Raw genomic sequence first — 22,115 nt, forward strand, 5'->3', positions numbered from 1 at the left:
ACCTCAGCGATTTTTTCGCTTGGACGCAGCCATCGGACGCAACGCAACGCAACGCGGACGCAACGCAACACGGACGCAACGCGGACGCAACGCGGACGCAACGCGAGCAGTGGAGCATCTTTCACTGCTAGTAAAGGAATCATTCCTTCGATGGCTAACGGCCGATGGCGATGCCTGACGCCCGATGGCTGTAGTGGAGCAGGGCCATTAAGCTCCTCAGCTTGGAAGGGGGCCTCCTTCTCACTGGTGTATTTCTCCGAAAGTTCAAGCTGCAGGCCCAGAATCATTGCCTCATGTTTTTCAGCAGTGAGGGTGTTTAGACTCTTCCCTTTGTGGAGCGTTTCCTTTAGCTCCTCCATTTCATGAAGCGCCTCCTGCTTCACCTCAAAGGCCTTGATCCTGTTGGCCTGCTGCTCTGCATCAGTTTCAGCTCTTTGCAGCTGCAGCTGGAGCTCAGAAATGGTTTTCTCTGCAGCCTGGGCCTGTTTGCAGAGGGCTTCCTGCTCCATCTCAAAGGCCTTGATCTTGTTGGCCTGCTGCTCTGCATCAGTTTGGGCCTCCTGCACCTGGAGCTCCAGCTGCAGAAGTCTCTGCAGACGGCTGCATCTCTTGTTCTTTTTCTCCAGAATCTCACTGACCTCCCTCTCCAGATCAGCGATCCTGGCCATCATCTCTCTGCCCATTCTCTCTGCTTCTCCTCCAGGGCCTGCTGGGTGTCATCTTGGGCCTTGAGGAGACCGGTCCTCTCCTTCTGCCACTGGAGGAGGCGGATTTCCAGCTGCTGCTCAGCCTGCTTTAGAGCAATTGTGATCCTGGTGTGTTCATCACTTTGCTCCTGCTGAGCAGCTTCCTTCTCCATCTCAAAGGCCTTGATCTTGGACGCCTGTTGTTCTGCCTGATTTTGGGATATAGATTGTGTGGATTTAGTTGGCTACCGTGTGTTTTGATACTTTAACGATGTTTAGCTAGCACATTTAACTCCTTTATAATCAAAGAGGCAAGGGAAATCCCATTTTCAACAATATGGAACCTTTAAATAACTGCCATTCCTGAAGGGTTCAAGGAAAGGCAGTCTATAGGGTTGCAGGCCCATAATTCCTTGCAGCACCCCTGCATGTAAGCACATACTTTCTACATCACTTTTTCATGACTGAGGAGGAATTAATATGGTCATAAGGGATAACTGATCATAAGGGATCATAGCCTGGATTCACCTGTATAGTCTTGTATGCACCTGCTTATGTGTTGTATACTTAGTGTATAGCAGAGTAATAACCAGGCATCATGGTTGCGCCATTGTGTTTGAGGCTGCGCTCTACTGTATGACTGTGGTTGTGTTATATTCTAGCTTTCCTACTGTTTCCACACACACTCTTGGCACACACAAACACACACATACAGATACACACACACATTGTGATTAGACCAAATTTTGGATTATGATTAACTGTCCACTGAGTATGTGTATCCAATTTCATGACATTTGGTACATCCAGTTGTGAGAAAAAAAAATTTCAACATTTTGGCGCCTCCTATTGGACATTTTTAAAGTGCTTTTGCACACGTAGTTGCTGAACACTATTTAACATAAGTGTCAAGTTTGCAGAAGATTGGCCACACAGTCAACGAGTTAGGGGCATTTTTCTACTTAGCGACATTCCGGGTCAAGTTCGTTAGCTAATTGAAGACATGTCGTTAAACCGATCAGGAAAAAAAGCTGAATCTTTGTGTAGCTCAGTCTGATAGTGCTGTGTACAACTTTTGGAGGCAAATGCTTTTTGTTACGTTACGTTAAGTTTTTCTTATAGCGCCACCATCTGGCCGACTGGTGTCATTTTTTTGCCTGAGTAGTGGTTGACCTTTCAAACGTATCTGCCAAGTTTGGTTGCTGTGGGTCTTACGGTTTCTGAGCTCCAGAGAAAAATAATAATCCAAACAATTTAAATAGTGTTTCTGCACTACATGCTCGAAATGCTAATAATTCCAACTTTATTTATATGGCACTTATCTAAAAGCAGAGTTTACAAAGTGCTTACAAGAAGGCATAAAATCAAACATAGTAAATTATATGAGGAGATGAGAATAGAAATCACATTCAAAGGAAAAGTGGTTAAAAATATTGGGGACAAAAGGTCTCTTCATTTGCCACCAGTTAAAATCCTAGCTGCTGCACTCTGAGTGAACTGGAGACGTGAGAGTGACTTGACTGAGGCAGGAGCAGAGAGGGTTGCAGTAGTCTAAACGAGAGGAGATAACAGCATGGATGACCTTGACCAAAAATGTTATCTCGCTCACGTTATGCTGCCGTCGCCCTAACATTTTCTTAACCATTGTGTCTTTCAGGCAGACCCGGGAGCAGGAAACCCCACCAGACTTCTTCTACTTCTCCGACTTTGAGAGGCACAACGCCGAGATTGCTGCCTTTCACCTAGACAGGTATGGCTCAACCTTCCTGTTAAGTGATGAAAATGCTGACACCAAAATCATCAAAGTGTCCCCAATATTGTGCGCACCAGTGCTATAGCATACACCATGTTGAGGGATAAAAGCTAACTAGCATTCATTGTCATTTCTTAATGATGATGCTGGTGTGTACCTTTAAAATAGAGATTTGTTATGACTGATATCGAAGGTATCTGTATCCCAACTGTATACACTTTCAAATCATCCCTCCATCCCTCTCTCTCTGTTCCAGAAAGAATGACAGGTCGCACATACACAGAGAGACACTTTAACCCCATTATAAACTCGAGATAAGCCATATAACGGACTTGCGGTGTGGTAGTTTGAATGGGATTTGGTACATGAGGGATTAGATAACACAGCGAACACTGGGATCATCTTGTTGCCTTCTCTTCCCGCTGCCGTGTCTATTGATTCCCACATGATCCCCACTCCCCCATGATCCCACATGATTCCCACTTTCATGGCCTTCATCTGACAAGGTGGAGAAACAGTAACACATCTCACCGGAGGCACACTGAGAAGAGTAACACACACACACACTCTCTCTCTTGCACATACACTAGTGGAATGCCCAGCTGAAGCCGGTGGCATGTGTTTGCGTGGGCAGGAGGATACAGCCAAACAGGAAATCACAGACATGCCATTGCCAGCGGGACATCGTTTAGTGCAGGGAGGAGGTGCCTGTGTCACCCCTAAAGAGCAGTTTGTTTTTAGGTTGTGTGCACCATGCAGGGCTGCCTATGAATTATGGTCTAGCCGCCTGACCACAGCAGCCTTTGGATACGAGCCTGAGCTATTGCCGGGATCCAGGTTACAACTTCATAGCAGCTTGAATCAGGACCGCGGAGGAGGGAGAGGATGTTTTTTGCCCTGCGCAACCTCCTTTCTAATCCTGGGCTGTGTTGATACATGTGGTGTTATGGAATGTACCAAAACTTCATGCGGATTTGGAGGGAAGAAGTAACGTCATGGACCTTCCAGTAATTACTTCTAAATCTCAGTGATCCAGTGGGATTTTTTTTTTTCTCTCGCACAACCTTTGTTCCTTGGTAGTGTGCTATCTTACCATCTGTTCTGAACTCCTAGTGACTTCGGGGTGTGTAAGAGATGGAACGCACACAAAAGGATGCGTGAGTGTGCACACACACACACGCAAGCACACACCCGTACACATACGCACACACACGCACACAGGTGCTCCTTTGTCACCAGGGCCCAACGTGACGGTGCAGTTTGCAGCTCCTGAATGCTTTTCTCTGTAGGCTAGAGTTTCACCCCCTCTGTTACACTCAGCCTGTCTGTCTGTGTGTCTGCCTGCTCCCAGGAGGCTTAGTTTTAGTCTCGCAGGGGTCAGGGTCATTTGGACAGCAAACATACAGTGAGACAGGCTAAACAGGGACTGAATAGACGTAGTGTTCTGTTTGGCACGGTAGAGGGGATGCACTTGAGTGTTCACTATGAGAATGTAGGGTGTGCTTTCCTATAAATACACTAGAGGGGGAGTGAGGGACAAGATGGATAAGAGACATCGGAGACAAAGAGAAAGAGACAGAAAGACAAAGAGAGAGAGGGGATAAGAGAGAGGCTGAGACATGAGCAGATGCAGGAAGATCAGAATTCACTGATCCCTACCATCTGAAGCCAGGTGGAGTCGAGTCAATGAGAAGAAATAAGCAGACACGGTTCATGGGGAGGAGGGGGGCAGCGAACCAAAACCCAGACCCCCCACACCACCCCCTCCACCACCACCCCCAGACATACACACACACACCCACACACCTTTTCCGTCCTTGTTTTGCTTGGAAGCCGAATACTGGATGTCAATAAATACTGCTTTAAAGGCCAATAACACAAGCAGATGGAAAGTATTGTAAAATGGATGAATTATTAATACATCACACTTACTGAAAGGAAACAGCCCAAGCACACTTCAAGTTTAGATCGGAAATCACATTCTTCTCTTGTTGATGAAAATGTGTTCTGATGTGCTGGATTTTCTTTGAGCAGTCTTTATTTAGACAATAACTACCAACAATGTGCTGAAGAACCGGAACCGGAAGAACCTATCTCCTATAAACAAATAGAAAAATCAGTTCTGTATTGCAGCACAACACAATGTGATTGCGTACAGACACGAGGCAACTTGAAACTTTAAACAATTTAGATTACATTAGATTAGATTAGATTAGATTCGATTAGATTAGATGAAACTCTAATGATCCCTGTGGATACATTGGGTCATTACAGCAGCAAAGAACATAAGAGAATATTGAGAATACTATGACAAATAAATAAATAAAGATACAGCATCTTTGTTGTCCAATTTACAGGTTAGATATTTGCAGTTTGGAGATCTGCAATTTACAACATATCTGCACAGTGTGCAAAATGTGTCAATGTGCATTACGTTTTACGAATTGGATGTACAAGTGGGGATCACTAGCTCTTCACATTATAAGGTATACAGATAGGAGAACATATTTACATAAATGTGTGTGTGCATTATTAGCTATTCACTACATCACATTTTCATTTGGAGGTAACAGAAATGTTTCCAGACATGCAAATGTGCATTGTCAGCTGTTCTCATTATCAGATCATATCTACAGATGGAAGTAGCATATGTACACAAATGCGTCCATAAATATGCATCGGCTCATATGCAAAGATTTTGTACAGAAATATGTGCGAGTCGTGTGCATGAATGCAGATCAGAATTGTGCGAGCAGGGCTGGTGTAGCGGTGCAGAGCCTGAGACAGTGGGGGAGCCCAGGGTTCACAGCCCGCCTGGCTGGCTGAGGCCGGGGCTGCTGTGGCACTCGGCACTAATGAGGACTTGAAGTGCTGCTTGGTACGCCTCGGGGAATGAGCTGGAGGCTAAAGGTGCTCCGTAGCTGCATCGGTTCATCGCAAAGCGGGTGGGAGACATTGTCCAAGACTGAGCACAGTTTAGACCTCATCCTCCCCTCTGCCACCGCCTCCAGGATGTAGACTGACAGAGCCAGCCTTTTACACCAGTGTGTTCAGCCTGCGTGCAACAACAAATATTCCTGCTGTACCCACACTTTATACTGCACTATGGCAACATTGACATCAGGGCAATCTGTAGCCCTTCACATGAATAGTACCAGTATTAATTACGATTACTAAACAAAAGTATTACCTAAAAACTTGTTACATGCAACAGGGTGAGACTCAGTTGACAGTTTGTTGATTACACACAGGTCTATCCAAGCTCTATGTTAACAAACACTTACATTTTTCTCAAAAAGGTAAATTGTTGAGATATGACCATGATATTTGTAGTTTTCTCTGTTTAGAATATTGAATATTTACTTTTGTCAACACATCTCTCTCTCTCTCTCTCTCTCTCTCTCTCTCTCTCTCTCTCTCTCTCTCTCTCTCTCTCTCTCTCTCTCTGTATATCTCTCTCTCGCTGGTTCTAGGATCCTGGACTTCCGGAGAGTGCCCCCGGTGGCAGGAAGGCTGGTCAACATGACGAGGGAGATCAGAGACGTGACGCGGGATAAGAAGCTCTGGAGGACCTTCTTCATCTCACCAGGTAGAAACTCTGCCAACCCTCCTGCTACCTGGCTACATCTCTCATACAACTTGGAGAGAGCATAGAACAACCAAACTTCCCCACAGACTTCACTTGTAAGAGACTACTTAATTACATTCGGGCTGAAACTGGGTTATGTACCATAACCTGGGTATAGTTGAGGGATCTTAGCTAGACTGTGGAGTTTGTTTGTCCCGGTCTGCCAATCATAGCAGTAATGATGGCGAAAGAATGATTTGATTGATGATAATAATTCCATAGCCAAAACTGGCCACACGGTGGCACTGTAACTCAACATACTCTCAAAATCATTGCAATGATGGAATAGCAAGGGTTTGATATAACCTCATGAATGAATATGAAACTACATTAATAAAACAAATAAATACAAATAAGTAGAATGAAAACTATGTTAATACCCATGAATAATAACAACCACCTCAACTTACATCACATTCATAAAACCTGCAGATCAATTTATTTTCATTTCATTTAAACCAGTATGTATTCCTTATAGAAAATAAATGAGTTTGACAAACAAGCAGCAAAGCAAAAAGATGACACTGGATAAAAAAAAACAAATTACAAAGAGCAATAAAATTCAGATTGGTGTAGCCTACTTACATAAATGATGGATCTGAAGTGGTGTCAGTGAACAAGGTGCATACGTTTCAAGCACATTTCCCTAATTGTGTTTTGTTGTATTGCTTTAGATTTGCAAGCATATGGTCATTAATTGGTAATGAGCATATCAAATCAAGACATTAGGTCTTACAGTGACAGAAAGGGGGAACTTTAGGCTTCTTATTCAGGACAAAGGCAACATCAAATTGTGTGCGGCCAGTGGGTTCACATACTCTGCTGGTAAAGCAGGGCATTTATCACTTAAGAATAGCTGTCTCAGTGCTTTGAAAAGCTCTAAATCAGATTGAAACTGACCATTACTTCTCATAAAGGTAACTAATTGAGCAACTATTTTCATCAAAACCATGGACAAAAAGTTTTTTTTTAAATTAGATGGGTACAATGCCAGTGGTTAAAAATGAATTAATTATTGTTAAGGTATAAAAATAAACCATTTCAAAGACTGTCAAGACATTTGGTGGGAGGAATATCAATTACACTGATAGAAGGTTTCATGTTCTTGATTACTGAGTTTGCAGAAACAGTATCAAAAGATTCTAATGAGATTCTGTATGGAAACGGCTTCGTCTTGAGCAGCTGGGGTGATCTGCTAATCTAATAATGGCAACGTAACACACACCTTAACATAAAATCTATTTTTTTATGGCAGGAAAACTAGACCATTCATCTTAAAACAAAAATCTGTCTATTGTTATGTACCAGATTTTGTGCCTGTAGTTCTTCAATAACAGGTTTGGGACAATTAAGGCACAACAAAGGCTAGAAGGCAGACATAACTGGTTTAACAAGCAAAGACCTTTTTAATTTGAAATAATGGCTCAGCTCCACACTCTCAGCATTCTTCTTGTCTCCTTAAATAGCATTACAGTACATCCTCAGCTCGGAGAGACGCTGTGTGAAAAAACAGCAGTCAGATTCTCTTTGACTCAGATATATTGTAGCAGTTCCCGCTCCTACCTCAGGCTGCCAATAGGTGGCAGCAGAGACTGTATTTTGTGTTACTTGAGTTTGAGTTTTTTCACCTGTCTTAATTATGTTGATTTGGTTCACCTGTTTGTTTAAGTAGTCCTTTGTTTCTTTGCTCAGTCTTGAGAGTTGTTGAGATGTACTTTTTGGCTGGCTGCTGTTCACTCTTTTGATTAACACACTGTTAAAAACCACGTTCTAATCTCCTGCATTCTTTCTGCGCTTGGGTCCAACTTCCTCACCCCATAACAGATACAGTTTGCTGGGTCAGCACTCCCCGCCCTACCTCTGTGACCAGGGGTGGAGCTTGCCTTTCATGCATATGGATGCAAGAGATCTCTGTCTACACAACCATGTTATATGTCTAAAAAGACAAAAATGACTAATCAGCATACTAAAATTAGTTAGAATTATGCTACAGAAAATGCAGAGGATTTCCTGTCAAAACAACAGCATAAGTGTTTAGCCCAAATTTTGTGTATTTATTTACCAATAAGTCATGTTAAGTCAATTAAGTAATGTAAGTGCCTCAATATCACAGCATTTTTTTTCAAAATCTGCCACATTACACAAACCCTACAAATACATTTTTCTAGATTTGATCTTTGCAAATTTGTCAATGACTGTGTTGATAAAGGTTATAAGAGTGAATTGACAATTAAAAATAGTCAATTATTGTTCATAATATGCTTATTATGAACAATCATTTTTACCAAAATTGCTACGTTCCAAGGGATTCTCTACATTGTTGGCCATGGGTGCCAGGCACCCACAGCACCCATTCCTACTCCGCTTATGTCTGTGACCCACCGTGAACCTGAGATTAAGAAACCCACACCACCCTGCTTGTTCACTGTCTAGCTCTCCATTATTGCTCTTCCTTCCTTTAATCTCTGTTCTTATATCTCAGTGTCTCTAGGTTTACCCCCTCATACATATTTTGCCACATGTGCACACACATACATGACTGCATGCTCCGCGGAGTCTCTCTCTCTCTCTCTCTCTCTGTCTCTCTCTCTGTCTCTCTCTCACTCTCTCTCTCTGTCTCTCTCATATCATTTCTAAGTGTTTTCCTTTCTCCCTCCCACAGCCAATAACATCTGCTTCTACGGTGAGTGTTCCTACTACTGCTCCACTGAGCATGCTCTGTGCGGTAAGCCGGACCAGATCGAGGGCTCACTAGCAGCCTTCCTGCCTGACCTGGCCTTGGCCAAACGCAAGACCTGGAGGAACCCCTGGAGACGCTCCTACCACAAGCGCAAGAAAGCCGAGTAAGGACAAGACACTGACGCATCAGCCTTGATTGAACTCACCTAGTACCAATTTACCTCTTCTTTCTCCTTATTTTTTATCAACTGTCATAATTCATGTTTCTTGTACTCCATATCTCCTTTTGGTCTTTTTCAGTAGAATTGTAGAATTAGCTTTGGATACATCCTTGACTGCTGAAGTAAAATATAAGCATTTATTTATTTTTTTTACTTATTTATTTTGTTGTTTTTCTGCTCTGCCCTACTACTCTTTCACACACATTCACACTTGGGGGCTTCTTCCACAGCAATGTGATCAGGAAAAATACCCATAGGATTATAAGAAAGCCCTGACAGGCAACTTTTAAAATTCTACCTTATACATTTGGTAAACGTATTGTTGCATGATTAAACATATTAACAACAGCCACTCCTGAGCCTGTTGGCCCAGGAGTGGCTGTTGACATGACACTAAACTATTATTGTAACTATGCCTTCAAATGACCCAAGTACTCAAAAAACCATTACACCCCCCTACACTGGATCTCCCAGCAGCCAAGGGTTAGGGCGGATGTATAATTTTCCAGACCTGACGAATACAACTGTGAAATTGCACAATGTTTCCAGGTTTTTCATGTGACTGCTGACTCACTTCATCTATGCCATTTATCTAACCATCTGTCTCTCTGTGGCTAAATTATGTTTTGTGTGGGATATTTTTTTGTGTATTCTCAGGTGGGAGGTGGACCCAGATTACTGTGACGAGGTGAAGCAGACCCCTCCTTATGACCGTGGCACTCGACTCCTGGACATCATGGACATGACCATCTTTGATTTCCTAATGGGTGAGAAGAAAAGGAACTGGGCATGGGAGACACACTAGGCAGACAGCAGATATCTAGGTCTGAGATCTTGTGCAATCGCAAAGCCACACATATTGAAGGAAGGGAGGAAGAAGGAAAGAAGGATGGAAAGAAAGAAGGAAGGATCTAGTATCACCATACTATTGAAGCCTGCAGTTTGTTTACCCTGAACCATATTTTCTCACCATTTTCAACCTCTCCTTGTACAGGTAATATGGACCGCCACCATTATGAAACTTTTGAGAAGTTTGGTAATGACACTTTCATTATCCACCTGGACAACGGAAGAGGGTAAAGACATTCAACTGCTTTTAAAGTGTCTATCTTAGCAACCAATAAATGTTCGATCCTCACGTATGAAAATGCTACTTTGGACATTCTCCATCAAACCTAAACAGCCCATAGAAGGTCTTGAAACTTATACATTGTTGTACCTTGGCTGTTTTACCTCTTTCTTTTATGGGATTTTGACTGTAATCTGATTTTGTACAGTGTTCTGTGTTGGTGGTCTGCAACTTTTTTCTTAGTCTTAATGCTGCTTTCTTGGCCAGGTCTCCCTTGAAAAAAAATAATTAGAATTTGCAAAGACTCATAGTTAGCGTTCACATGAAAGAGGCAGGGTTTGTAACAAAGCCAATCTCATGCAACATGGACAGACCCGGAGCAGCGTATTAAAGATGAGATGAAAACTGTATTGTTCTCCGTGGGGAAATTAGGTTGTTGTAGCAACAAAAGTAATAGGATTCAGCGGGGAAAAATAAATAGATTATATGCGCACAAAAAGACTGAAAAGCCAGGAAAAAGCTAAAGTTAGCTCACTGACTCACTAATCTTGCTTCTTGAGATAGGCCCCAGATCATGAGTTAGGTTTCATGTGAAGGAAACATGTTTTCTTTGTACAACAGCTAACCACACTAGATCAAGGGAGGCGTGTATGAATACCTGGTTAACCTTTTGTTCTTGATCCCCACCCTTACAGGTTTGGCAAACACTCCCATGATGAGCTGTCAATCCTGGTGCCTCTCAGCCAGTGCTGCAGGTCAGACTGTCGCTTGTCTGTGAATTTCACAGTTTAAAAGAACATTATTCGTTCTTAAACTTAGCTTTATGGCACTTTCTCTCGTTGTTCTCTCCTGACTAGATCCTTGCTTGTGTTGTATTAAAATCTCATGTGTACGTTGGTTTGGATAAAAGCGTCTGCCAAATGGGAAATTGTAATTGTAATTGTAATTATTCTGTCACACACTTCATTCTACAAAAGGATAGTGCGTGCACATCCAAAAACAGCAGACCTGGTGTTTGGTACTGCACCATGAATCAGAAAAGTTGAATCAGAAAACACTAAGGGAGAAACCACTGAGGGGAATTTTCTTTTCACACCCTTCATTCCATTCCTATAAACAGGGTTATTTATAGTTTGGAATTTTTAATCAGTTTTATTTGTATATACTGTAGGTTTCAATTTCTCAGTGTAGTTTTAGTTGCTTTCAGTGTTGTTTTGGCAGTTTTAGTTTTCCTTTAATGTTTTTTCAAGTGCTTACTATTAGCTTAGTTTTTATTTAGTTTAATTTCTAATTTTAGTATTTTCAGTAGGGGTGGTATTTTTGGAAGATATAATTATATAAATTCACAACAGGTATTTTGTATATCTGTGCAACAGGTATTTTACTTAGTTTTACAAATACACAAGATAGTTTTAGCTCAGTTTTCGTTTTTCAGTCATGTTTGTAGTTTTACTTCAGTTTATGACAATGATATTAACACATTTACATCTACACACATCTAGTTTTCATCTTAGTTTTAATTTACAATAAGAACCTTTTCTATAAAGCAGCGAGTGATTCCAATCAGTGTTTCATTCACTGACACATTGTCTCCAGTTATATAAAACATTCAACATTTAATTACAGATATGCAACAGTCAGACCTCTAATTATATGATAGGGTTCTCTGCTGAGAGATTACATTCATTATTATCGGTATGCAAAGAACACTTCCTGCTCTCAGACATGCACTCCTCATACATGATGTGCTACCACTTTTTTGGCAGTTGGTTTATGACTCTCTGACAGCAAAGTTTGTTTAGTATTCATCCATAATATTCAAGCATTCATTCTGCCTCACCCATTCAATTTTTCACACTCTCTCCATATGTCAATGAGTGGTTGGGGTGGACTTCACTGACCTTACAAGACACCTAAACAGCCTCAAAGACTTAAGACTGGTACTAACCAGACTCTTTGACTCTTTGACCCAATGATGTTTTTTTTACATATTCAGAATATATACGGTTAACACTTTGCCCTAATCAGCCCTGTGTAGAGTTTTATATTCTAACTTTTGTCCCTTGTCTCCAGGGTGAGGAAGTCCACTCATGTGCGTCTCCAGCTGCTGGCCAAGGAGGAGTACCAGCTGAGCTCCCTGATGGAGGAGTCCCTGCTCCGTGACCGCCTGTCCCCCGTCCTCATCCAGCCCCACCTCCAGGCCATGGACCGCAGGCTTCGCCTGGTGCTGCAGGTCCTGGCTGGCTGCATGGAGAAAGAAGGCTATGCCAATGTTGTGGAGGATGACCTGGCTGGGGACACGGCCAACCACAGGAGCTCAGGCCACAGGTAGTGAGGTCTAGGCTGGAGGATGGAGGGAACCGCCCTGCATCCCTAGTCCCATCTTGGACCCTCAGTGACAGGTGGACAATGGACTATGGTCGCGGCTGTCTGACCGATGGGATTGAGCCAAAATCCCACTCCTGACATCATGCTGAATTCAGTGAATTCCAAGACTTGCCATCAATGCCTCTATGGAACCTGCTTTTAAGTGTGTTTATATAGAAGAAATTGTCCACAGATATGAATGAAAGACTGTGCTAAAAAGGAGGCTTTGTATTTGTTAGATACAGATGTATTTTTGTTTTTATCAGATGGTGTACAAGACATATAGGGACCACTGTTGTGTTCTGATTTTGTTCTGTTTGTTTTGAATACTGAGGCTATCATGTTCATTTAAGTGTTTATTATATTATTACATGACCAAATGGGATGTTACAATGACAGAACAGCATATGGTCAGACTATAAGCTTTATCAATGCACCACAACATGAGGAAAGGTTGAAAAACTGTATGAGATTTTAACATATTATTTACTTTATGAAACATGTCAGCATTCATCACTTTTCACCTATTTCAGTCAGCATATCAGTAAGTACATGAAGGCAGGACTGGGGTTAATGGAACTGTGTAGTTGTCATTATGCAAATGAATGAACCAGCCCTACCAGTATCCAAATGGTCTACTCTCTCTCTGTCTGTCTGTCTCTACATGCTTTATTGTCTTGGTCCACACTCATGACAGACAGGATGAAGATGTGACTATAAACTTCTGAAAAACATAAATCTGAGCAAAAGTATGTTTCACGCTGTAGTTCAAACAATATCCTCACTTTGCCTTATTCCCATTTTATATCTCTTTTTTTTTTTTTTAAACATGTTTCCCTCTTAGCAAGCTCAGCTTGCACTACATGCAGTATGACAGGCATAACATTAAAAGATTATTATTTTGGAAACCAAAAATAGTATAACTGATCAGAGACTAGTCTTGTGTGCTAGATATCTTTAATTCAAATGTGTCAGCCCATTAAAATGCACTACCACTCTTACATGCAGACCTGAAACATTTAGATCAAGGATAGTCTGCTCTGTTATAATTTAAATAGTTACAGTTTATGCAACACAAACATTTACAATGTGTATGTTGTTTCATTTTAATATGTCCAAATGATTATTTATTGGTGAGTCACAAAGAATGAGAAAGGTTTGACAAATTCTGTTTAATGGTTTTGCTTTAGTTGCTTTATATGTTTGGGAAATGTTTAACATAACATTTGGATACTATTTAACGTGACGTTCCTTTGGGTACTATTTAACATTATGTTCAGATGAGAGAAAAACAACAAAGCTTTTTGATTTTAGACATTAAATAACTGAAGTGTTGCCAGTGCAATTTCAGTTAAGAGTCCTGTGAATTGGCTAACCCAGTGCCTGTGCAATGACGGAAATACTTGAATGTTTTTTGGGTTGCCAATATGGACAGGATTCATAGAGCTACTAACAGTGTAAAGCCTGAGTGGCTGGACTCCAAGTCTGAGAAGTGCTTGGAGGCGATGGAGGGGTTACAATGCCTCTTCTCACGACAGGGATAGCCTCGGGCGTTGAACTTTGATTTTCATATTCTCAATGTAAATACCTATAAATACTTTGAAGACTTAACAGGCTGCACCGCGCAGTGATTCGCTTCTGTTTTCTGCTATTGCATTGTTACTGTGAAGATCTGTTTACTAAATGATTAAGGTGTGCAATAAAAACAAAAGTGAGTACAATGTGGGTACGGATGTGTTAGACTGCAGGTGCACTCTTGCTTGCGCGCATGTATGTGTGGAGGTGGATGCATGTGTGTTTCTTCTTCTTTATCCATCTGAGGGAATGCAAGTATGGTGTGAAAATGAACCATACACTGTACGAATAGGGATGAACACACTGCTTGGGTTGAATGAAGAGTGTTCAGCATCTTCTGACCTCAACCAGCCATGTGAGCTGCCTTAGAATATTACATGAGAAAAATCAGAACGCTGACCTTGTGTCTTCACTGTGGCCCTTTAAGACTTCACAGTACTAAAACACATGCACACACAGGTGTATACACACACACACACACACACACACACACAAGCAAAGCAATCTAACGATGGTCATGTACACTAGAGGTCTAACTTCTCCCTCAGAGTCACATGCTGTCTTCAACATGTGGCTAGCCACACAGCTCTGGCTGAAAGTGAGGAAAATGTTAAATCCTATGCTTATGTCAAATCCTACATCATTTTAAAATAATATTAATACCTTAAGATTTTGATAACTTAGGCACTCTGTGGCAATTCATGGGTTTTGATACACTAAGAATGGCCCTGGAGTTTCTCATCTCACACATTTCACAAACCACAGCTATTAGGCTCAAAGGTGGAGGCCCAGCCTGCTTCTGGATGCTGGCCACAAAGAGTGAGTGAATCTGCATCACTGGGTGATTCCATACAAACAGTGCATTTTGTGTGTTAGCAGTAATTACATAACTAGGTACCAGTAGTTTGTGTCACTCATTTTTTCCAAACTAAATTGTCTAAATCTTTTTGAAAAATACAACTATTACATTTGCATATTCCCAAGCACCTATCAATGTTCAGATTTGGGCCAGATTCAAAACCATGCTGCTGCAATTTGGACTTAGCCATAATGGTACAGGCTCTACCGGTTGAACCAGCGGGGTGCCCCTTCAGTAGCTTCTTCAACATGAGCATACAGAATAGCCTCTGTGATACACACACATTCAGCGGGCGGTATATCCAGGATGGATATGCCGCCACACTGGAGCCTCTAGGAATGAGGGGGGGCTCTGAGAGAGTTATCCTGCCGCTTCTGTGTTTGTCTTACATTAGACACAGACAGAGGGTGAGCAGTTCTTTTTGTCCCTCCTGGGTTGATGTCATGCTAAGACTAGGGCTGCAACTAACGATTATTTTGGTAATCGATTAATCTGTCTACTGTTTTTTTTTTCCGATTAATCTAACGATTATTTTCTTAGTATGTTATGTATTGATGAATTTTATTCGGTTATTTCATGCCTGCAATGCCATGGATTATCTGTGTACAAGTAGAGATGAGAGACCAGATGAATTTACTACTTTAACTTTGGGCTTGGTCTTGAACATTGTGTAACTGTTATTTGAGCGCCTGTCTTTAATTCAAAATTATAAAATACTCATCACATAAACATTAATTTAGTGGCAAAGAAAATAGCAGACTATGGATTTATGGCTAAGTTTTTGGAGTTCCAATGTACTGTGTGCACTGTTTAGCTGGTGATTGGCTGCCAGTCACCCTCCATGTTGCACAACAAACACCCAAGAGGAGTGTGGACAGGAGGGATTGTTGCCAGCTATGCACACCCAGGCAACCATTTCTTCAAAAATCTTTCCTGTGGGGGACAGTACCAGTTCATCAAGACTAGGACCACTCACCACCTCCACATCGTCTTCCAATGAGGTGTCACCCTACTCAGTGGACTCTTGGTCTTTACTCCCATACACCCATTGAATGTCTGTCCCCCCCCCCCCCCCCTACCAATCACCCACTATATCAACTAATTGCAAACTATTTACTGTTACTGTTTCAACTATTTTTATTATTACCAAAAGCTGCTCGCACAAACTATGGAACTAACTGTAATCCTAATGCTGTTTGCTGTCCAGTCCATCCGATTTATTAAACTTATATACTTATACTTTGACTTGTTTGTACAATTTTGCACTACTCATAATGTCTGCTCAAGTCTTTGTACACTGTACCACTTTAGAAACTATGTCCATGCTCCACAATGCAGAGAATGTTTTTCATGCTTTTCAGCCCTAATCAGTACAACTATCTCATGGTATTTTGTTCCATTGCACTGCTAGACAAAATACCATGAGATAGTTATACTGATGTGCGGCTGCAATCTGCTGCATGGCACGCTACTTGAACACACAACTTGATAATCAGAGTGATATATATAGTCTACTGTCTACTTGTTTGTGATGGACTGGTGACCTGTCCAGGTTGTTTCCCTGCCTTCCAGTCTCCAGCCCCCCACCCCGTGACCCTGAATAGGAATAAGTTATCGAAAATGAATGAATGAATACTATGTGAATGAAGGGAAAAACAAGTCATTTTCTTTACATGCATATTTGTATTCATAGTGAAAAGGATAAGATACATGCTTTGCAGTGTAGAAAAACATACATCCCTGATAGGTCACCATTATAACGATTTCTGATAAACTTGAGATACTGTTTGATTAGATAATCAGAAAGATTTTTTTCATATGATAAAATGTATGAAGACTAGCTATTCCCATTATGTTACTACGATGGCACTAACATGGATTCCCTCATATGAAAATCTAAACAGTTTATATATTAAGTGTAGAGGACACTAAGTTGTAATTTTGACTTCAGAAGGCTGTGATATTCAAAAATGCCCCTGAATCCAAATATGCTTAAGAAGCTGGCCTGATCTTCATTGCTACAGCTTTCAGGGAGTAATGATAGCCCTTCCAGGTGGACCAGGTTACACTTGTTGCATAATGTGATGTTTTCCCCCAGAGATATGCTCCATTGATGTTAGAATGGTGGCAGCTACTATACCAAAAGGCTCCGTAATAAGTACTTGCACAGTTGTTGCTCCATTGGTCCTGATCTTTATCAAAGGTGCTGAATTTCTGCCCATTATGTGTCGCCATTGAGTCTCCTGCTCCTCCATTCCTGAAGCCAGACACCTGCAGCTTGTAGCCATCAGCCTCGGAGCCAACAGAGAATGAGGAGTACTGGGCAAACACTTTGTTTCCCTCAAAGTCCTCCATGTCCACTCTCAGCTCATACGTTCTCTTCTTGGTGACGAGATGCATGTTCTCCAGTCCCAGCCAGTACTCTCCTGATGCGTCTCCAAAGCCCACTTTGTACTGCTCCCAGGGTCTGTAAAAATTCAATGTGCCGTCCATTCTTCTCTGGATGACCGTCCACTTCCCTCTATCAGTGTCCATGTCACAGTAGACCTGAACAGGTGCAAGAACGGGGTAGATGGTGTACACACCACTCTCTGTGGAGACATTGCTGTAGATTTCATCACAGTCCACAATCAGGGAGATATCACAGCGAGGAGAAGAGTGGGCTGTTGCAGCCAACAGCAGAACTGTGACAGCACAAACTGTCACTTTGAAAACTTTAAGTTGCATCTTCTTTTTCAGATCAAGGCACGAATGAAAGTGTCAAGTGGATGCAGTCTTGCAGCTCCAGTGCTCTCTGAGCTGAAGAATGTCAATTTATAGTCACAAATGGTGACAGGTGATGGCACTGATCAAATGAAAAACTTGCATGACAGCTTTAAATATGTAGCCGTCTGACCAGTTTGCAGTTCATAAGATTCCTTATAATTGATTATACTGCTTTAAATCATCAAAAATAAATTTAAATTGCTTATTCTCTAGATAGTACATGTTGATCTAAGCAGACAATTTTGATTTTCATATTCCAGTTATTCAAATTGTAGTGTTAGAGATGATTTGATTTGAATTATTCCTTCTTGCAGTGGATAAATACGAATTTAGGCTCCATGAGACATGAACACTAAAGAAAGAGTTTGACTGCAGTCAAAGTGATCACATCTACACACTGTAGATGATGGAGGGGTGTTACCAAACAAGTGTCCCAAAACAATGTAAATGCATTGAAGTGCGGATCTGCCAGGTATAAAATATTGGTCATCGAGATCAAACATCCTGATCACATCCAAGATTTTGCTAACATTGGCACACTTCATTACTGCTGACTCACTGCTTCATATGCTATTTATCTAACCATCTGTCTCTCTGTGACTAAATATTACCAAATAATATTTTGTGTGAGATATTTTTTGTGTATTCTCAGGTGGGAGGTGGACCCAGATTACTGTGACGAGGTGAAGCAGACCCCTCCTTTTGACCGTGGCACTCGACTCCTAGACTGTTAGGAATGGTTGTCTTCTTGGACCCAAATGCAGACACAGACAAAATGTAAAAGGAAAAGCGATTTATTGGAGGTTGGAATTAGAAGTGGTGAGATGAAGGCAGGCAGCCGGAGTAGGGAAGATGATCGGAGCTGGGCTGACCGGCGAGCTGACGAGCTGGTGGGTTAGCCGGCGAGCGAGACGGCTGGCTGGAGCTCGGGTTGGAGTGTAACGAGCTGGCGGACAGGCAGGAAAGCTAGGTGGCTGGCAGATGTGGCGTGGGCAGGTGGAGAGACTCATGGAGGAAATCCTGGGCACAGGAGAGACACGATCAACATTAACAGAACTTGATACACAAGGTAAGTCCAGACATAAAGTGCAGAGCGACCGAGAGTGTGTCTACCACGGAGTTGGTGGAACAATCTGGCGACCACTGGTAGGTACGCCGGGGTTGATATACAGGAGGTGATGAGTGATGAGGTTCAGGTGTGTCGGCAACTCAGGAGCCCAGGAGCTGGGAAGGAGAGGGAGCCACGCCCACGCCACACACGACAGACACAGACAAACACAGAAAGACAAACCAGGGAGGCGGAGACACACAGGGGGCAGGGAACAACGAGAAACACAAGGAAAACTAGAGTCATGGCAAGAGCCATGACATAGACATCATGGACATCTTTGATTTCCTAATGGGTGAGAAGAAAAGGAACTGGACATGGGAGACACGTTCACATGAAAGAGGCGGGGTTTGTAGCAAAGACAATTGCATAAAACATGGACAAATCCAGAGCAGCGTATTTAAGATGAGATGAAAATTTTATATATTGGAAATTAGGTTATTTCAAAAGTAATAGGATTCAGCGGGGAAAAATAAATAGATTATATGTGCACAAAAAGACTGAAAAGCCAGGAAAAAGCTAAAGTTAGCTCACTGACTCACTAATCTTGCTTCTTGAGATAGGCCCCAGATCATGAGTTAGGTTTCATGTGAAGGAAACATGTTTTCTTTGTACAACAGCTAACCACACTAGATCAAGGGAGGCGTGTATGAATACCTGGTTAACCTTTTGTTCTTGATCCCCACCCTTACAGGTTTGGCAAACACTCCCATGATGAGCTGTCAATCCTGGTGCCTCTCAGCCAGTGCTGCAGGTCAGACTGTCGCTTGTCTGTGAATTTCACAGTTTAAAAGAACATTATTCGTTCTTAAACTTAGCTTTATGGCACTTTCTCTCGTTGTTCTCTCCTGACTAGATCCTTGCTTGTGTTGTATTAAAATCTCATGTGTACGTTGCTTTGGATAAAAGCGTCTGCCAAATGGGAAATTGTAATTGTAATTGTAATTATTCTGTCACACACTTCATTCTACAAAAGGATAGTGCGTGCACATCCAAAAACAGTAGACCTGGTGTTTGGTACTGCACCATGAATCAGAAAAGTTGAATCAGAAAACACTAAGGGAGAAACCACTGAGGGGAATTTTCTTTTCACACCCTTCATTCCATTCCTATAAACAGGGTTATTTATAGTTTGGAATTTTTAATCAGTTGGGGACACGGCCAACCACAGGAGCCCAGGCCACAGGTAGTGAGGTCTAGGCTGGAGGATGGAGGGAACCGCCCCGCATCGCAAGTCCCATCTTGGACCCTCAGTGACAGGTGGACAATGGACTATGGTCGCGGCTGTCTGACCGATGGGATTGAGCCAAAATCCCACTCCTGACATCATGCTGATGCACACACACACACATACACACACACAAGCAAAGCAATCTGACGATGGTCATGTACACTAGAGGTCTAATTTCTCCCTCAGAGTCACATGCTGTCTTCAACATGTGACACAGCTCTGGCTGAAAGTGAGGAAAATGTTAAATCCTATGCTTATGTCAAATCCTACATCATTTTAAAATAATATTAATACCTTAAGATTTTGATAACTTAGGCACTCTGTGGCAATTCATGGGTTTTGATACACTAAGAATGGCCCTGGAGTTTCTCATCTCACACATTTCACACTGAACAGGTGTAAGAAAGGGGTAGATGGTGTACACACCACTCTCTGTGGAGACATTGCTGTAGATTTCATCACAGTCCGCAATCAGGGAGATATCACAGCGAGGAGAAGAGTGGGCTGTTGCAGCCAACAGCAGAACTGTGACAGCACAAACTGTCACTTTGAAAACTTTAAGTTGCATCTTCTTTTTCAGATCAAGGCACGAATGAAAGTGTCAAGTGGATGCACAGTCTTGCAGCTCCAGTGCTCTCTGAGCTGAAGAATGTCAATTTATAGTCACAAATGGTGATGGCATTGATAGAAAAAAAAAAATGATAAAAAAATCGCAAATTGCATGATAGCTTGACTATGCAGCTGTCTGATCAGTTTGCAGTTCATAAGATTCCTTAGAACTGATAATATTTCTCTGATTTAAATGGACAAAAATAAAATGACATTGCTACTTCTCTAGATAGAACACCTTGAGCTCAGCAGACTATATCATTTTCATATTCCAGTTATTAAAATTGTAGTGATAAAATTATTTGATTTGAATTATTCCTTCTTGCAGTGGATAAAAACTAATTTAGGCTCCATGAGACATGAACACTAAAGAAAGAGTTTGACTGTGAACAGCAGCCTTTTTGTTTTATTGTTGTTATTTTTTTCGACAAATTTTAAAAAATGCCTCATGAAAAGGGAATGACTGTGAAGCACTGTTTTCTGCTTGTTGGGTTTTGTGTCCACATTTTGATGCTGACATTGTCCAGCCTGTAATGTTTGCAGAGCCTAATTTGGCAGTGTTTCTGATTCTGTTTGCATTGTCAGCCAGATGGAGGCCAAGCAATGAGCTACTGAACTTCAAACACAAAGTAGCAGCACGTCCCATTGAACTTTCCCCTCTGATAATTGCAAAATATTTTTTGGCAACATGATTATTAGTAGGAAATTACCATTATGTCTTGTAACAAACACACAAGAAGCCAAGAGAAGCATGTGAATAGCTGATTCATCTCTTGCATATTACTTTACATTTAGCTAATGCTGTTACCAAGAGCAACTTTCCATTTTGCTGTACCCACTTTCCCTTAACCTGGCTTGTGTACTTCTACTTCATTTTAGTTAGGACAACTCACATATTGATATTAATAAGTTTATAAATGGTTAGGACATAGCAATGAGTTTGTTTTTGAATGAATAGATCTTTTATGGCTCGCTGCTGCACATGCATTAGACCCCCCAAAACAGCAGACCTAACCCACCAAAACATGTGCGCTGCAATTACGTGCCGTTTCCTCAGCACGGAAAGTAAAGCAACCAATATTGAACAGTGGAACCTGCCTAACTTGTGAGTGCCTAGGTCAGCTTGGCCGAGTGGTTTGTTTATCTAGTGACCAAACTCTCTGTGTGTGCCTGGGCCAGCTTGGCCAAATTACTTATTTATCTAGTGGCCGATGTATCTATGTGAGCCTAGGCCAGCTTGGCCAAATGGCTTATTTATTGATATAAATATCTATAGTCATTCAGACACTCATCAACTTTTGGCCGATGCTTCATTTCGGAACACTCTCAGAAATGAAGTTAAAACCTTATTGTACAAATGCTTATACAGTTGTATTTGGCAGAACAGGGTGCTCCCTGTACGAATCCAAGCAGCACGCTAAAAAATTCAGCAGGGAGAAAATCAAACCCCCAAATCAAATCATGGTGGTCCTAGTTCCAACCTCACTGAGATTCAGTGGAGAGCATGTAGCCTCCCAAACCAGCAGAACCAGACACTGCCAAACAATTGCAAGCCACAGCATGT

At 41.8% G+C, this 22,115-nt stretch overlaps 2 protein-coding genes across 2 annotated transcripts in view; one reads left to right on the forward strand and one right to left on the reverse strand.

The window, feature by feature from the left end:
- The window catches only part of fam20ca (FAM20C golgi associated secretory pathway kinase a), a 46,148-nt gene extending 32,043 nt beyond the window's left edge, over nucleotides 1-14,105 (forward strand). Inside the window, exons 4-10 of the mRNA XM_071921197.2 lie at nucleotides 2,344-2,436; nucleotides 5,913-6,028; nucleotides 8,730-8,910; nucleotides 9,625-9,734; nucleotides 9,962-10,043; nucleotides 10,732-10,791; nucleotides 12,110-14,105. Coding sequence (XP_071777298.1) covers nucleotides 2,344-2,436; nucleotides 5,913-6,028; nucleotides 8,730-8,910; nucleotides 9,625-9,734; nucleotides 9,962-10,043; nucleotides 10,732-10,791; nucleotides 12,110-12,368 — 901 coding nt within the window. The 3' untranslated portion in view covers nucleotides 12,369-14,105. The remainder of the gene's footprint in view (nucleotides 1-2,343; nucleotides 2,437-5,912; nucleotides 6,029-8,729; nucleotides 8,911-9,624; nucleotides 9,735-9,961; nucleotides 10,044-10,731; nucleotides 10,792-12,109) is intronic.
- A 2,607-nt stretch (nucleotides 14,106-16,712) lies between these two features.
- LOC139928599 (microfibril-associated glycoprotein 4-like) lies at nucleotides 16,713-17,604 on the reverse strand. The gene has a single exon (XM_071921204.2). The coding sequence runs from the start codon at nucleotides 17,562-17,564 to the stop codon at nucleotides 16,830-16,832; it is 735 nt and encodes a 244-aa protein (XP_071777305.2). The 5' UTR covers nucleotides 17,565-17,604; the 3' UTR covers nucleotides 16,713-16,829.
- Between the last annotated feature and the right edge of the window lie 4,511 nt (nucleotides 17,605-22,115).

This window comes from Centroberyx gerrardi, chromosome 7 (assembly GCF_048128805.1).
Source record: "Centroberyx gerrardi isolate f3 chromosome 7, fCenGer3.hap1.cur.20231027, whole genome shotgun sequence".
Taxonomy (NCBI): Eukaryota; Metazoa; Chordata; class Actinopteri; order Beryciformes; family Berycidae; genus Centroberyx; species Centroberyx gerrardi.